Below are 18,814 nucleotides of genomic sequence, written 5' to 3'. Positions count from 1 at the left end.
CCAGTTCTGTTTCGACGCTTCGTATTATCAGTTCACACAACCATCTTTTTACAATTATTCATTGTCGTCCATCTTATCTGTCACTCATGATGAACATTCAAGCTTATAACAAAATTTATTCTCGAAATAGACATAGGATATTTTGTGCTTCTATTTGGATTACCTCTGTTTTACTCTTTTTTACGGTAAATCATTATTATTATTATCATGATTAACAAATACATTGTTAGTTAATGCATTGAAGAAAGCACATGCTTATGATTGTGCACCTTTGATAATTATTCTGACGAGAAGATTACTCTTCTTTGTACCAATCATTTGGGTTGATTTTACAAACGGGTATTTCGGTTTAATGTCAGATCTCTTTGAAGGTAATATGTTGTTCCATTATATGATTAAAATTCGTATGTAATCGTTTAGCTTGCATTGTGTTCAAATTATTTTTCAACAAGTGATTCAGTTCAACTTTGTTTAACTCAGAATAAAATTATTTAACAGAATAATTGATTCTGTTGAAAGCAAACTACTGACATTATAGCAGGTGGAAATTCATCATCTTTCAAAAGTTTCATAATTATAAGCTGTTTACATGCAAGTAAATAGATTAATCTGGCCAGATCAACGTGATGACACTTACCATTAACCCAGTAGTACTAGAACCATATTAACTAATAGGTATAATTAGTTTTAATATACCATTGTAGTGGCGGTTATTATGTCAATCCCATATACCTTATTCTAGCTTTCGGACAGCCCATTCTATTCATCCTACCTGAGTCACATTCTGGCCTTGTTAATTATTCGCTTATCAATCTTGACTGTTTTTATATGAGCGCGAAGGTGTGTGTACACTTCTTATCCCATTACTCATCACATGTCTGTAACTTATTTTTATGTGATTATTAATATTGAGCCCTTCGACAAACATTGTCCAATCTAATGGCAACAAAATATGAGGCCCCACACCATACGCCTGATCACACGTCTGAAATACGAGCGAAACTGAAGTTCCTAAAACAAAGATTTGTCTAAAAGGCGGTTCTTCATTGATGAGTAGGAAGAAATTAGTCACAAACCTCAACTTGTGAGGTATCAATGGCGCTTAGAGCGTCTGTAAATCTGTGAGAAAATTGGCTTTCCGCGATGATAACATAAAGAATAATTATGACATACGATAGTGCAAGTGACAGCTGATAACTGTGTCTAATCTTGATAGCCCTTTACCAACGAGCAAAATGTTAACCAGAAGAAAAATATGGAAACCATTGCACTTAAATAAAGATTCAATGACCACGAAATTGATGATAACTGATATAAGGGATTGAGAGAAAGTAATTATAATGATAAATGCAGTAAATGTTATAAATATATGTAAATATTTTATAGTATTACACGACATACAGCAACAGCACACGCGTAGAAATTGTTAGCAAAGCAACTAGGATGAATCAGTCGTCCAATGCTTCCAGATTTTCCTTGATGGTCAAGCTTCAATTAACTCATTATTTGACTACTGAATAATAATAAGTAGTATAACTCGAAACACAAAAAACGAGGATATGGACATGTAGTATTTCCGAAATTTTATCCGTTTTTGTGTATAATTTTTCATGATCAGAACTAGATATTAATGTCCTTGTATCGAAACCTAAAACATGTCAGTACAACAATTTGACCAAGTAATTATTATTCTATAATCATATTTAATTTTATAAATATAGTTGATACTGAACTATAGGATTTACTTAACATAGATATTGTACATAGTTTTACATTGACTTTCCCATTGACATACATATACACAATTAAATAATGATGGTATGTTATTATCCAATAGAGTCATTACTTTCATAATAAGTTAAATATTACCGGAAGTATCTTATTAAGTAATACATATAAATATGGAAGAAAATAATTAAACCGTTCGAAACTAATGAAAATTTGTAGCATCAGTAATACTGAAATGTTCAATATTTTTGTATATTTCAATATTGTGCAATTTGTATCATGTTAGTAAGTGATGTGTATTAGTTCTTTTCTTTGTTTTTAAATGGGTACCATACAAATTGTTTGTTTTATTACTTTTAAAAATCAAATTCATTTGAATTGTATGTAAATTGACAAGGGTAAAACATTTAACAAAGAGTTCACTGTATAATGTTGAACTTTCTTAATTCGATTAGTTCATTGAAAACCATGATTATCTCAATAGATTGGATTGAAACTTCATTATTGGTTTTGATTTTTCATCATGATGATTTATAAATTTGAATTTTATCTAGTTTTCAAATTGTATAAGACTAAATAATCCTTATCGACAAAGATGGATAGTGGCTAACAGTGGAAACCAAGACGCGCATTTCGTCCCATTTGAGACTCATCAGGTGGATGTAATTGCATCCAAGAGTTGAAGTTCACATCTAGCTGACGAGTCACAAATAGGACGAAACACGCCTCCTGGATTCCACTGTTAGCCACTATTCATCTTTGCCTATATAGCTTGTGACTTAAGGTAATATCGAGGTAATCTCCGCAGGATGCACATATGCCAACAAGAGATTGATCAGTTTTAGTCCTAAATAACAATGGCAACATACAAACAAACAACACCAAGTGAATTCAATCCTTCTTATCTGTTATTATTATTATGTTACATACTTACTTACGCCTGTTACTCCCAATGGAGCATAGGCCACCGACCAACATTCTCCAACACACTCTCTCCTGAGCCTTCTTTTCTAGTTCCATCCAATTCTTCTTCATTTTTCTCATGTCTATCTCCATTTCTCGGCGTAATGTGTTCTTTGGTCTTCCTCTTTTCCTTTGGCCTTCAGGATTCCATATGAAGGCTTGTCTTGTGACGCAGTTGGGTGCTTTCCTCAATGTGTGTCCTATCCACTTCCAGCACTTCTTCCTAATTTCTTCCTCCTCTGGGATCTGATTTGTTCTTTCCTACGGTTGGTGGTTGCTAATAGTCTCCAGCCAACGTATCCGAAGTATTTTGCGTGGACAACTGTTAATATACACCTGTATCGTCTGGATGATGGCTTTGATAGTTCTCCAGGTTTCCGCCCCATACAGTAGAAATGTCTTGACATTTGTATTGAAAATTATGATATTGGTGTTGGTTGACAGTTGCTTTGAGTCCCAGATGTTCTTCAGTTGTGAATATGCTGCTATTGTTTTACCGATCCACGCATTCACATCTGCATCAGATCCACCGTGTTCATTAATGATGCTACCCAGATATGAAAATGTTTTTAAATCTTCCAAATCTTCTCCTTCAATTGTGATTGGATTGGTGCATGCTGTGTTGTATCAGAGAATCCTGCTTTTCCGTTTGTGTATATTGAGACCTACTGCTGTTGAGGCTGCTGCTACACTGGTTGTCTCCTGCATTTGTTGTTGCGTTTGGGATAGAAGGGCCAGATCATCTGCGAAGTCTATATTATTATGTTAAATAGAAAATAATAAATGCGCCTTATTCAGTTGAATTATATAAATTTACATGGATGTTTCTGAGAAAAACAAACAAACAAAGGTTACACTAAATGTATATTCAGTATTACTATACTCAATTATAAACGTTTACTTCGAGCTTAACACATCGAAATTTCGGTATATATCTGCTTTTATTTTTGTACGAATCAATTTTATTTAATAGCACTTAGATATAAGATACACCAGTTCATTATGGAATTTTAAGGAGAGATGTATTTTATCGTTGTTTTGTTAAAAGTTTGCTTTATTGCCTCTTTGTCCCATTCTCTAGGTAGAGATGGGTAACAATAAATAAAAAGATATAAAGTAACTATAAGAAATTGATAATGTAGATATTACAACAACGATTGGTACATGGTTATTACTGACTAAATGTAAAACAGAGTTTTGTATTTACTTTTTTTTCCACACTATCCACACCAAGGAAGTAGATATTTATTCATTTGTTGATAAAGTTATTCAGTAGCACGCTCAGTATACTTCATCTTTACTGAAGAAGTTTGATCTGTGAACAGGCATTAGTACACAAACCTGAGTATGTTTATTCCTACTCTAATCCCTTAAGATCCCATTTTGCATGAATTTCCGAAGTAATTCAATTTATTTTAAATATTTCATCATGGTTTGTTAACTATGTAATCAATAATGATGTCAATGAATGTGGATACTACACTGTTATGTCATGACTGAATATAAACAAATCGTAAATTATCATAATTGATTCATTGTTCTGACATAGAATTGCTTTTTTCCATTTTCTGTTACTTGTTGATGGTATTTCATTATGTGCAGTAATACATAGATAACTCACATTGTGAATAATAAACTTTATACTTCCAATAAATGCTATCATAACCTGATCAAATTTACGATATACAAATAATCTATATTATGATTTTCTAAAGCTGACAGAACTGTCGAAATATCTGTAAATCATTTATTACCTATTATGTTATGTTTATATTTCCATTTACATACTGATGTCACTATTTTCAAACAAACATTTCACCCGTACTTATGTTTTAGAGAAATATTGGTATTTCCAAGAAATGAATTCCTTGCTACACGATAATATTATAGTAAATAATGAATATTACAGATGAGAGGGTTATTAAATGGTTACCAGTATAGTCTTTAATCACTATACTAAGGTCTATCAATCAAGGAATTCTATTAGATGACTAAATTTCACCATATAAAGAGCATTGAAAAATGTGTTTAATCTTTATCGATAGAAATACCTAACGTTTATGACTGAATTCTTAAGAAGTATAAGTGTAACTGTCTTATAAAGTAACAACCTTTTCTAGTTTGTAAATTACCCCGTGTTCTAAAAACACTTTTTTTATTTAAATAAAGCAAGAACAAATATTGGTGCAGAATAGTATGAATTCATATTATTTCGAGGTTTCTCGTCAGCTGCTTCTTGTAGTAAAATAAATATTGACAGATGTGAGACACTGAATGACACCAATTGGGTTTCTGAAGGACTATAAACTATTTCAAACTTATAAATAATATTAGATAAATGCAATTTTAAATTAAATTATAATTTCAGAAGAGGTTTTGTGGATATTATAGTAATTTTAATAGTAAGAATCATAAGTTAATCGAAGCTGGACCATCATGGAAAACGTGGAAACACTGGACGGTCGTTTCATCCTACTAAAGAGTCTCACAATAGGATGAAACGGCTGTCCAGTCCTTCCAGCTTTCCCATAGTGGTCTAGCTTCAATTGACTCATAATCTTAATTATTAAATTATGATTCACGAAATTCTAGAAAAGTTTCTTCACTATTACTATTCTAATTTATTTTCAACTTATTTACTTTATCTCTATTTCATGAACGTTTCATTTATTCAACTTTAGTTATTCTGTCAAAGAGGATAAACAATTGAGTAGATTTTTCACTGATTTGTACAACGCGGATGTAAATTCAGTTGAAAATGGTAAAGATTATCGATTGAATTTACAAGGTAAATTTGTTTAAATATCATAATGCTTACCGTTAATCACTTTGCTAATAAGAAGTAGTAAAGGACAAAATACTAATTCATATATGCAAACTTTCATTCAATGTTCTATTGATGAGAAAATGAACCTTTATTTCTATGATCACTTTTATGTTTTGAAAAATCATTCAAATAAGATTATGAAAAGTATTTGGGTGAAATGACTTTCTATGGCATTATTTTTATTACATGCTTCAGATATCTCCCAGTATATTTCAGATAATCTGATAATATACTTGGATAACAGCTAGCATATATGGGATCATTTTCACTCTCAGCGTGTTGAGAACCATAAATCAGTTATATTTTTAAGTGTATCAGTCGAAAAACAAAAAAAACGACTCGAGTATTGAGAATTAGAAATCATTAGGTAGCTATTTTACTTATAATTTATATATAAATAATTGATCATAAAACATTCAGATCTATGGAGACAAGATATGATTTCGTTATTGGTTGGAATGTAATAAACGATAGTTTATAACAAATGACAGTCTGATGTATCGTGGCTCTCATGCGATGTATTCTGTTGGTAATTGCCACATTCTGACTTATTTATCTTCTCATAAAGTCAACCAATATGAAATTGATATCTGGTATTATATTTAATAATCCGATGTAAATGGAAGAAATAAGTACCAATCATAGTTGATGTATTACACTTATAATCACCTATAGTAAATGATATACTTTCTAGTAGAACAATATAATATATGCTACTGATGATATTAATCAATTTATAATAATAAGTTGAAAACCTCTGAATTTTGCCAAGCGGGATCGTGGATGCATGCTGCTGAGGAGTCCCATACTAGGATGAAACAGCCGTCCAGTGCTTCCAGGTTTTCCATTGTGGTCTAGCATCAATTGAATCATGAATTCAACTATTAATATATTAAATTTGTAAATTTTTTTGACAAAACTATGAATATTAAATAATCTCTAGTTTGGTTGAGTGAATAATTCAGATTTATACATCTAGTAATATTTGTAAAAAGTAAGAAATATTAAGTTATTTCCACTTTTTTTCTCTTTTTGTAGGAAAACTAGCTAGAGGAATAGATTCTGTAGATTTGGCATCTAAACCATTGTTTGAATTTGTTAATGAAGAGATATTGGGGAAGAGACCTACTTTTGCAAGTATGTAACAAAGAATGATATTTGAAAGGTGTAGATTTTTTTCATTGACAACTTAATGATTGACAAGTCTTGCGGATTGAACGCTATATTCGTCTCCTAAGACATTCTGTAACTCCCAAGCTAGAATTAGACAGCGACCTGAACACGAGAGAGAAGATGCAGAGTATGCGAGAAGTACTTTACTCCAAGGTTCACTTCAATACAGAAAATACAGGGTTTTTATAATATTTTAAATGTCCTTGGGTTGCTCGAAGATTCTGGTATGCTACTAAACATAGTATCAGTGTAGCAATCAGCCAATCAGATCTTCAGCATGTGACGTTTCACTTCCTTGATATTTTTGGCTAAAACTTCAAGTGAACGCTGATTGGATGAAACGCTACTTAGTGTTTCCTGATGCTTGCTTGTCTTTTGCAAGCAATTTTCTGGATCACTCCAACAATGATAATTTACACAAACATTCTTTATGTCAGATTTACATAAAAAGTAGTGAATGGCGAACATAACCATATATTTCATTATATAAGGTAACGTTTATTTAAATCATGAGTTAATCGAGTCAGAAGCAAGACCTGATGATTGGATGATTATCATTTCTAAGTGTTAAGTATGAAAAGTGGATAGTCTGGGAGAATTGACCTAGATGGTGATCATGGGTTTTTGTTAGTGAAAATGAAATTCAACTGAGACTTTATGCAGTAAGTTTGTAATCATAATATTAGTTTGACAGCTTAGACAAAAAGCTATGCGCTGAAAATTTCTTCTTTAAAATGAAGAACAGGCCTATAATTTACTCATAGATCCATTTACCGTTGACTGAGATTCGTGGGAAAACAATTCTGTTACCAAGTTTATGAAATATTCAGTGAGGACTAATAAACTTATTTTGGTCTGAGGCAAATTTATAACGAATATTAAATTACGTAATTAACTGATTGAGGGAAAGTACTTGTTTGAATTCATCAGTTTAAGACTGATAACTTTGTTTAGAAAATTAACAGAATGAGCTGTAGACATGATTAAACCAGTAAAGTGAATAATACAACTTTCTGATCAAATAATTTCAAATACATAATCAGTTTCATTTCCTACACATAAACCTGTATGATCAATATTTGGCTGACTACTATATGAGCTTCAAAAAACATACCATAACGTTTACAAGAACTATGGACATTTCCAAGAACTATAAATAATGAAATTTTACAATAAAAACAGAATATTAAAAGTTTTAATTTTCAATAGTTGTATACCATCACTAACAATAACAGACAAAAGTCAGTCGATATGAAGAACACCTAAACAAACATTTTCTTTTGCATGATTTAAATTTACTGAACTTTTGTTGGAATGTTTGAATAATAACTAATAATCTGCTGAAATTAAGGTATCCAAGACTGAAAAAACTAGAAACGTTTACGATCATAATCTTTACATCTTGAGATTTTTGTAATTCTCTATTATTTCTCAATCAGTCATACGAGTATTTAAACAGGTTAGTGATGTAAAATGACTAAAAAAATTAAACTTGAAATTATGTATATACTATAGAATTCATTGCATTATTGGATAACTACAATCCTCAAGTTGGTGTCACTGAAATCGTCACAGAACAACAACAGAAGGAGGAAGATGACTTTATCAATGAATTGCTAAAAACAGAAGTCATGAAAATGACTTATAATTTCCTTATCGAAAAACAAAAGTTGTCAGGAGATATTACAAACTTTGGAAAATTCTTAAAGGATTTGTGGTTCAAGCGATATAAACGTAGAAGGTGAGTTTAGTATGATTTGACTACGATTGTTATATTGACCGATAGAATATTGATAGATTGATCATATGATGTGACATGTTGTAGCTTAGTAAAATGTGGTCTCAAAAATGAGTCTTCCGAGTTGTTATACTAAGTAAAATCCTCTTATTTCCCAAAAAATAAAAAAGAGAATATAATATTAGTAGACTTTTATGTTTAAGATTCAATCTGTTCACGAAATGCAACTATGAATAGTTGCCAAATTGAGTATTTCACTGAAAGCTTTTAATGAAATTGTTAATTATCAGATACATTGTTATCAGTAACTAATTCGCGCTTCAAAACCATTGGTGATTGAATTTCACTTAGGTCCATTTACTATTTGTACGCTGTTTTGCCGATAAAATCTCCACAAAACCCCTTCTGATGATATTAGTTTTATAGATTTTCCATATTCTACAGAGTTGTTCATTTCATGATCTAATACTCTTCAGCTAGTTTTTATGTAGGAGAAATTAACTTAACGCACCATTTAAAGCTTATCATAATAATATATTCTCTTCGTTTCGATAAGATATTCTATAATCTAAAACAACAGTCTGTCCAAACTTTTTTAGACAGGAAGCTCCTGTAGATCACCAACGTAGATGATCTATGTAGAGGCCTACTCGAGTTAGACGTGAATGGTATGACGAACCAACTAACGTCGAAGTCACACCTCGTGGTCAGCACCTTACGTGGACTACCTCCATTGACGTATCAAGGTACTATAGATGCTTTGAAGACTGTACAACACAAAGGACGTTATTACAGAAATATATTAGTTAAAGTAGATACAAGCGAAAGTAAGACCACTGCCACATGGGCCAGTCCATGGCATACGATTAACTAATGTGTGTTGGTTGTACATGACCTTGGCAGGGAGCGATGATCTGTTCGACATTCAGTGATCCAACTGCCGGATGATTTGGCTATGGCTCAGTGACATTTCACTGACCCTACACTCCTAAGAAATTGGATAACTTAGTTCGAAGTAAATTAGCGGTTTATATGCATGTGGATTCATTGAGAAATAGTTATCAAATTTTTTATTTCACTTGAAGCCAAAGCATAGCCCGTACAATATAATCTAAACATTTTAATTTTGAATTAAACTGTGGTGTGTTCTAATAGTATGGCCACATATAAGTAGTATGTATCACAGTCGGATGGGAAATGCTTGGTGACAGAAGGTTAAAAAGAGCGAAGAGAAGAGAACGAGAAGATAGAATAAATGGTGTGGAAACAAAGAAACAATCAAGTCTGAGACAATTGATTGACATTTTGCAAACAAAGTATTTACTATGTAGTTCTCAGATTCGATTAAGACATTTTGTAATTGTGTATAAAATAGATTTGGTTGTCCCAGCCTGTGTTCTCATTCACTACAATACTGAGCTTGTGTTAAAATTAAGAAGAGAATACTTCATGATCCTTCACATAACTATTTAAGGTTGATTAATAATCATAAACATATTGATAAAATATAAGTACAACATATCAACTGTTAGATCCTATAGAATATATCAAAAGTAAACCAATGTGAGGTAAAATTCTTCAGTATGTTCAAAGTACTTAACTGTGAATGCAGTTATTCCCCTTTAACTCAATTAATATCAACCTACGATAACAAGTTGAGATGAATAATTATTTATGGTGATTTATGGTTTCCCTTTTGCATTCTATACAAAATATATAAAATATAAATCAATCAAATAATGAAGTCCAAAAGACTCTTCTGCATTTGAACATGTATTCGTTGGTGAACATAAAAATCTTGATGTACTTGGATTACATAATTGGATTCAATTTTATTTAAAAGAAAAGAAAAATCAATTAAACTTTTTTGGATGGACTAGAAGAGTAAGAAATTTCTTTTTTTTAATGTTTGATAATAAAGTTAGTAATTTTACTATGCTAATGATGATTTAATAAAGAATTGATATCATCCGAATGGTATAGTATTATGTAACTATGATTGCATTTGCAGGAGTATACCACTGGTATTTACTGTTAGATCAATAAGGCTGCTCTAATACATGTATGTATACATAATAGTCATCTACTTGCGCATATCTCAACCTTTATGTCAGTCAGTCAGCCAGCAACAACGTAGAACTTCGTACGTATGCACATCAGTTCGAGTTGCCACACCACATTAGCACAGATGCAGTGGTCGATTCAAATCCCGTAGTGGTAGAGGTAATAAGAGTATAAGCAGTAATCGGAAAGATTAGAGTTTGAAGATGTTATTCAAGGAGTATAATCCAGTGAAATAAATTTGGAAAGAGAAAAAAAGGGACATGAATAATACAGAAGATTAGAATTTAGGAGAACACAAAGAGTGGATGCGCCTGCGCTATTGCAAACGATTTTGAGCCATGTCATTCAAGGTCTCTAACCATCGGTTGCTATCATCTCGCGGATCCCAACAAGGCAGTCTACACCTATCAACATGACTCAGTCCACTTGTCAGTGACTTCATGGATTTGTGCCATGTTTTGGTTTGGCCGTCCGTAGTTTCTTCCAACCTACTCCTACACCATAAAACATCGCACGTCGGGGCAGTCGGTAGTTGGCCATACGTAACACGTGTCCCAGCCATCTCAACTGATGAAGTTTCACTACGTCATCAATTGATTTGCCATCCTTACCTAGTACCCGTTTCCTAACAACTGCGTTACTTACTCGATGGTCCCAAGATATACAAGAAATGTTTCGAAGACACCTAAGATCAAATACTAGTAACCTACGAATATCCTCTACTCTTACCGGCCATTCAACCTTTATGTAGGATGTATTTATTAATAATCTTACATATAAATGGTACTTATAGCACCATACAATATCGAAGATTATCTATTATGAAACATGAGAAAAGAATAAAATGAATTTTATAAGGTTTCACTGATATTCAATGGTGTTTATGGTTGACTAGTTGAGGATAATATTATGAACCGTACAAAACACCTCTTTAATAGAAACTTTAAGAAAGCAGTTATCAATTCATAATAAACTTGGAATACTTATTATTTACTAAGCTGGTATTAATAAGGTCATAAAATGTCTTAGACAGTTAATTGCTGTGTTATTTAAGCTATAAAACAGTGAAAATTGAAATTATTTGGTAAGTTAGCACAGTAATAATGATTTTTTGAAAACGTTCGCATGTGTTTCAATATTAATCCACTACATTAAATCACCTATACAATGCTTTACACATGTTCCCAGTTGCTATTTATTCTTTTCATTCACGCTTCCAATTCTCAACGCAGTGTGTTATTTAGTCCTCCTCTTTTCCATTTCCCTTCACTATTCCAAGTTTGTGCTTGCTTCGTGATGCAGTTTGTTGATTTCCGTAATGTATGTCTTCAAACGTCTTTTCCTAAGTTCCTCTTCAGTTGGAACCTGGTTTGTTCTCTCCCACAGTAGGCTGTTGGCGATGGTATCCGACCACCAAACATTAAGTATCTTACGTAAACAATTGTTTGGAAATACTTGTACCTTTGTGATAATGATCATTATAGTTCTCGAAGTCTTCGCTCCATACGGTTAAACTGTGTTGACATTCGTATTGAAGATTGTGACATTGATATTGGTTGACAGTTATTTTGAGTTCCATATATTGTTCCACCGTATAAATGTTGTTCTTGCTTCGTCAATCCTCACCTTCATATCTGTATCGGATCCTCCTTGTTCATCGATGATACTATCCAAATACGTGAAAGTATCCATCTCTTCCAGAGTAATTGGTTTAGTGTACAAAACTTACAAACTCAAGTTATATTTGACTACTGGAAAAAATATTGCTCTAAATGCAAAACATTCATGTAATTTAGATGATTTTAATTGCGTAATTTTTAACGATGTAGCTAATATTTTGTATTCAATTTTTATTACAGTTTTGTAAAGATCAACTTATCACTGTAACATATGTCAATGAAAATAAATATAAAAAGCCAATTGGAAGTGTTTTTGTTGGATCATCACCAGAATTCGATATTGCTGTTTATACGGTTGCTTTTGCACTACATCCTACATCTGTATTTGACGTGAATGTCGCTGGATGTAAAGTACGTATAACATGTCATGAATTATCTCCCTCTGAAATGGGTACATGTTATATGGGGTAAACAATATATGTATCTGAATAAACATTTGTTTCCACTGACCTTAAAAGCAATAGCGAACTTAAGTTTAATATGCCGTTTGATAGATTAATATTCCGAAAATATATAATTTTGTTGAAATTCCCTTACTTTTTATTGTATTACAAAATAAGTAAAAATCGAAAAACTTTCAGTAAGAGTAACACTTTTAAGATGGTTCAGAATATATCGAAGTAAGGAAGAGAATTTTAGATGAATCGTATTATTTTTATGCTCACGTAACTAAACTATCTAACTGAGTGTACAAAACTCTAACGAAAGATTAACATTTGTTTCGATTTTTCGTGGTTTCGCATGCGTTATCTTATCAGAACTGAATAGTATAAAAGTGAATAAAACCTTCAGACACATTTATATCAAGATTAATAAAAACATACTGAAGTGACAAAATATCATTGACTGGTTACCTAATGATCAAACATCGAGTGATCTGAAGCAGTGAAATGAGAATATTGTAAATAACACGTGTCGTATTTAACATGAAATAGTGTTTACAAGTCTAGCTGGTCCATTTCCTAGAGTTTGATATATACAAAGAAGATTGCAATACTACTGTTCTTTTGTTTTATTTAATGATATGAGTAATCCAAATATAACTCCCAAGCTCGGATAAAGGAGGAGGGTTGGGCAAAGGGTTAGCAACCCCATCTCGTAGAAAACTAACTCGCTGAAAAAACACTAACCAGAATAAATTATTAAAACCTTATAAACTCTACCCTGGAAGTCAGAAGGTCTTCATTTAGAAGTCACGAGGCCGATGCCCCTTCTGACAACCAGAGCAACCATTTATTTAGGTACGTGGAATACTCGTACAATGTTGGAGACCGGGAGAGTCTTCTGAATTGCTGCAGAAATGAGGAGATACAACCTGGAGGTGCTTGGGACGCAAGTTGGACACTACGGCGTGCCTCAGAAGATAGTCAATATCATACGGAATTCCTATGATGGATTACACTGCAAAATCGTGCATGGAGGACAGTTGACAAAGTAGTTTGAAGTGAAGACCGGTGTCAAGCAAGGTTGCTTACTCTCACCCCTTCTCGTTCTCCTGGTGATCGACTGGATCATGAAGACGTCAACATCTGAAGGGAAGCACGGAATACAGTGGACATCTAGGATGCAGATGGACGACCTAGACTTCGCAGATGATCTGGCCCTTCTATCGCAGACACAACGACAGATTCAGAAGACAACCAGGGTGGATGTGGAAGGTAAAAAAAACATCTACATATTTAGGCAGCATCATTGATGAACAGCGTGGATCTGATGCAAATATGAAGGCGCTGTTTGGCAAAGCAAGAGAAGCATATCTACGACTGAAGAACATCTGGAACACAAAACAACTATCAACCAACACCAATGTCGGAATTTTAAATACAAATGTCAAGGCAGTTCTACTACGAAAGCCATCTTCAAGAAGATACGAGTGTTTATTAACAGTTGTCTACACAAAATACTTTGGATCCGTTGACCAGACACTATCAGCAACAACCTGCTGTGAAAGAGAACAAACTAGATCACAGTGGAGGAAGAAATCAGGAAGAAGCGCTGGAAGTGGATAAGACACACATTGAGGAAAGCAACCAACTGCGTCACATGGCAAGCCCTCACATGGAATCTTGAAGGCCAAAGCAGGAGAAGAGGAATACCAAAGAACACACTACGCCGGGAAATGGAGATAGATATGAGAAGAATGAACAAGGATTTGATGTAACTGGAAAGGAAGGCCCATGACAGAGTGTGTTGGAGAATGCTGGTTGGCGGCCTATGCTCCATTGTGAGTAACAAGCGTAAGTAAGTAAGTAATAATCCAAATATGATTCTCAAAAGCTTTGATTCTATTATCAAATTCACGATTGAACCACAATGAAAGAGAAGTTCCATTTTCTAGATTTCTATGAGTTTCGAAGTAATGACGTAACTTGTCAGAAGTACATACTTCAGAAACAGACCTGTCATACGTTTACCTAATGAGTTATGAATTTGGGTTGTTCGGATCATTCTACTAACAAGTCAGGAATTTATACACACTAGAAAAGTTAGGGGAATAGTGTACGATGAAAGACATTTGTCTTTAAGATAATGGGAACCCTTGGACACTCATGAAGAAATGTGCAGCTGAACCCGGCAGTATGATAGTTCCCAAACCTAAAAGAAAACTTATTTTTCCAATTGACATTCAAAGGCAGTCAAATCATGAATAAAATCAATTGAAGGTTTTAAATAGTGCGTTTCTGATATGACGGGATAAAATGAAAAATTTCATTTCGTAAAATTGTTTTCACTGTATACTGTAGTTGCTAGTACTATGTCGGGCTCACCACTTTTGCGGTGCCGTGATCTGACTCCAATAAGATCATACGAATATGCTACGGACATAAATCTTCCATTTAACTCCATATATTACCTAAACTAACCCAGTTTATGTGACGGCGATATTAAGAAGCCGAATACGAGATGCGACGGTGGGATTAATTTCAAGTATTCTTTTGTCTAAACAGACTTCTAGAATAGGAAACGGAACGGAGAAGGAGAGTAAGCCGACTTGTTTTAATAAAGAGTGACTTGATGTTTATAGTCAGATAAAAATAAGCTGCAGACATGATGGGTAGGATAAAGTAAGTAAGTAAGTAAGTAAGTAAGTAAGTAAGTAAGTAAGTAAGTAAGTAAGTAAGTAAGTAAAGTAAGTAAGTAAGTAAGTAAGTGAGTAAGTAAGTAAGTAAGTAAGTGAAGTAGAGTAAGTGAAGTAAGTGAAGTAAGTAAGTAAGTAAGTAGTAAGTAAGTGAGTAAGTAAGTGAGTAAGTGAAGTGAAGTAAGTAAGTGAGTAAGTAAGTAAGTGAGTGAAGTGAAGTAAGTAAGTGAGTGAAGTGAAAGTGAGTGAAGTAAGTGAGTGAGTGAGTGAGTGAGTAAGTGAGTGAAGTGAGTGAGTGAGTAGTGAGTGAGTGAGTGAGTGAAGTGAAGTGAAGTGTAGTGAGTGAAGTGAGTGAAGTAGTAAGTGAGTGAGTGAGTGAAGTAAGTAAGTGAAGTGAAGTAAGTGGTAAGTAAGTAGTAAGTAAGTAAGTAAGTAAGTAAGTAAGTAAGTAAGTAAGTAAGTAAGTAAGTAAGTAAGTAAGTAAGTAAGTAAGTAAGTAAGTAAGTAAGTAAGTAAGTATGTATATGTGTATGTATGTATGGATGTATATAATTAGATTTTCGGTAACATCATTAAATGTAATCTGAATAATTTGTCACTAAATCCAATAATTAACACAAATGATGTATGTTATAATTATTCAACGCTAATCTAACTTTAGAGACTAAAAATTGTATATCTATTCGCAATACATTAAAATTAAATATAAAATGAAATCATTATACATAATGGTGTATACTAATACGGAAATGAATCATTTATACTATGAAAATTGAATTGAATTCCCTAGAAAACTTTCCTAGATTTTGTTTTCAATAATATTTCATATGTGTCATTGTATTTTAATTACATTTTACAATAGGAATAAAGAATTAGAATAGAAAATTTACTATATTACTAAATTGTTTTAATGTACTAATTTCAAAAATCAACCAAATCAAATTGTAATGGGTAACATTTACAATTTTAATGAAACAATCTAACTTAAAATGCATATTTTACAAACTATCTGTATACTACAATCAATTTTTTCATTGCATATTGTGAATAAAATAAAAGAAGCGTATCAACTTATCTTATCATGAATCTAAGTTTCATTTCCAGTTGTTTTATGCATAGTAATTTCGGTAATAAAATGTCATAAATAGGTATAAGCATTGGTGAGAAAAAAAGATTTTTCAGGGTGTGAATAGTTGAATTTGAATTGTTGACAGAATCTCTCTGTAAATAAGCAGAGATCGAAAATGGCTGACAGTTGAATCCAGAACTCACGTTTCATCCTATTTGAGATTCGTCAGCTGGATGTACCTGAGTCCTAGAGTTGATGATGACTGCCGGACTCGAACCCAGTGCCGTTCTCCTCAGTTTGTGCGATGGGGTGAAGTTATAATTCATTTTTGTATAGTTTGTTTAAATCTTCCCATTGACTGCGACTGGTTAGTCTCTTGTTAGCATTTGGACACACTGTACAAACTGCCTTGATATTGGCCCCCCATTGCCCTCGTACGTCTGAGGGTGGGGAGAGTTAGCTCTCCCTCTCTAAATGCTTCCACATGGCCACGCTTATACAGCCACTTCCAGGGAAGTCCTACTCATTGCCCTCTGGCATCACGGGTGTTGTTTACGAAATTGAGACGACGTAAGGCGAATGCATGGCGCTCTAACCAGGTTGGTGGATATAGCGGATGTACCCAGAGAAAACCACCTGCTCCGGTTTGGGTGCTCGGACAGTATCATAACCCACATACAAATCAAGTGACTTGTGTGGCGCATATGTATTCAGTACCCTTTATTATGTGTTCAAATGGATAAAATAAATTACAAGCATTATAAGCATAGTTTATTTGAATTCAGTCTATCCAGCTAAACTGGTCCCTATATATAGAAATAGGATCAGGTCATAAAAAAGTAATCATGCCATGTCAGACGATATTAAATCAATAATCCGTAGTTTGTTTAGTAACTACTTATCTAAAAGTTAGGTTACTATTAGTTTAAATGGTGACACATTAGTTTATGGGCTGTTATAACGTTAGTCTGTTGGATATCTCATTATAAGATAATGGAATGCTTCGATTATAGTTTTTGCCTGATTCAATTTCATTTTTAAAGGAATGTATTTTCATGATGCATAGAAATCAATATCCTACCATTTTAAACGTGAGAAAATGTGACGACAGAGATTGGCCTTTTAATACTGACCAAATGCTTAAAGTAATTGCTTATCACTTGAATAGCAACTATGATAACATGTAATTTCCCCCAGTCGAACTAATTCTTGTCACATAACTTTGCCTCTTACATTTTAAGTAATAATGAAGCACTATAAGTTATTTTCTATGAATATTCATCAATATTTGATCTAATAGTCTGATAGGGAACAGGGCTCTCAGCAATATAAAACACTATGAAGACATTATTAGCCTAAAGAAGTCCGGGCAAGATCGCTGAACGAAACATGGGAGTCATATGAACTTTAACCGCTGAGATTATTTCGAATATAATTTTTGTAGTATGACACTTTAGACTATTTTAAGATCGATTTATTCTCAGAAAAACGATATCCCTGGAAGTAACACACATACTCTACTTTTTATATAGTATGCATACAACTCAGGCCTATGTACTCCATACATTGGAATTAGACAAACGAAAGTTGCACTGCGGCTAATGATTTTACATTATTTATCAAACGGAAGTCAATAAATAAAACAGATCCTTATCATTAACCAAGACGAGTAACTGATGTTTACCTAGTACGACCATTGCTGTTTCCTAACATTACCCATTATGTGTACAAAAACAAATTACTTTAACCTTGAATCTATCCTACTAATCAGTAATTTATTCCAATATATACGGTGACGAGTTAACTTTGCAGATCATCAATGTAGCCGATATAAATAGATGAACGAGGAGCTACGGGAATGGCGTCATCTCAGCCTACTCCAAAGTCGTAGCTCTCGGTTAACACCTGACGTGGATTACCCTTTCGTCAAATTCAGATACTATAGTTACTTTGATGACCATACAGAAAAAACAACGTTATTACAGAAGTGTATGTAGTAAGAAAAGATATAAGGAACAGTCTGCTGTCACTGCCATATGCGCCTAGCCATGGCGTGTATTTGATTGGTGAGCGTTGGTTGTCCTTGATCTTAATGAGGATTGGTAGTGTTCGATATTCAGTGACCTGGCAGCAAGATGACTTGGTTAGGGCCCAGTAACATTTCACTGACCCTATAACTTCCTATCCTTCTCATATTATCCTACATTTTTTCTCGCTCTTGTATTTTCAGTTACCAAGTTTTACTTATTTGACCTTTTATTTAATTGCTATTCGTTAGTTATCATATGTAAGTATCTTGAAAAACGTTTACTACTCGAAATGTTTAAGGCGAATACATTATATTTTTCTGGTCAAATTAGTCATTTAACTGCGCAGTACAAATTGTAAACTTTGACTCATTCACTGAGCACCTAAAGTCTTGATGCCCGGATCATAAAGGATGATTTATGATCAGGACAAGAAAGGATTTTGATATTACTGATAAAGTTAGAGC

At 33.2% G+C, this 18,814-nt stretch overlaps 1 protein-coding gene across 1 annotated transcript; it reads left to right on the top strand.

The window, feature by feature from the left end:
* The first annotated feature begins 1,780 nt into the window (after positions 1–1,780).
* MS3_00002274 (uncharacterized protein) lies at positions 1,781–13,297 on the top strand. The gene is made up of 7 exons (XM_051209845.1): positions 1,781–1,818; positions 1,859–2,013; positions 5,373–5,479; positions 6,557–6,655; positions 8,207–8,432; positions 10,175–10,313; positions 12,353–13,297. Exons 2-7 carry the CDS (start codon positions 1,934–1,936, stop codon positions 12,581–12,583), a joined length of 882 nt encoding a protein of 293 aa, XP_051075317.1. The 5' UTR covers positions 1,781–1,818; positions 1,859–1,933; the 3' UTR covers positions 12,584–13,297.
* Positions 13,298–18,814: the final 5,517 nt, after the last annotated feature.

Source organism: Schistosoma haematobium, chromosome 1, assembly GCF_000699445.3.
Source record: "Schistosoma haematobium chromosome 1, whole genome shotgun sequence".
In the NCBI taxonomy this organism is placed as follows: Eukaryota; Metazoa; Platyhelminthes; class Trematoda; order Strigeidida; family Schistosomatidae; genus Schistosoma; species Schistosoma haematobium.
This window is presented reverse-complemented; position numbering and strand designations above follow the sequence as displayed.

Bases quoted from the DNA above. Each gene is read 5' to 3' on its own strand.
- MS3_00002274 (XM_051209845.1), top strand. From the start codon at position 1,934: ATGAAAATTTGTAGCATCAGTAATACTGAAATGTTCAATATTTTTGTA. The intron at 8,433-10,174 runs GTGAGTTTAGTA...CAAATAATGAAG, and splicing joins AAGCGATATAAACGTAGAAG to TCCAAAAGACTCTTCTGCAT. The intron at 10,314-12,352 runs GTAAGAAATTTC...TTTTTATTACAG, and splicing joins TTTTTGGATGGACTAGAAGA to TTTTGTAAAGATCAACTTAT.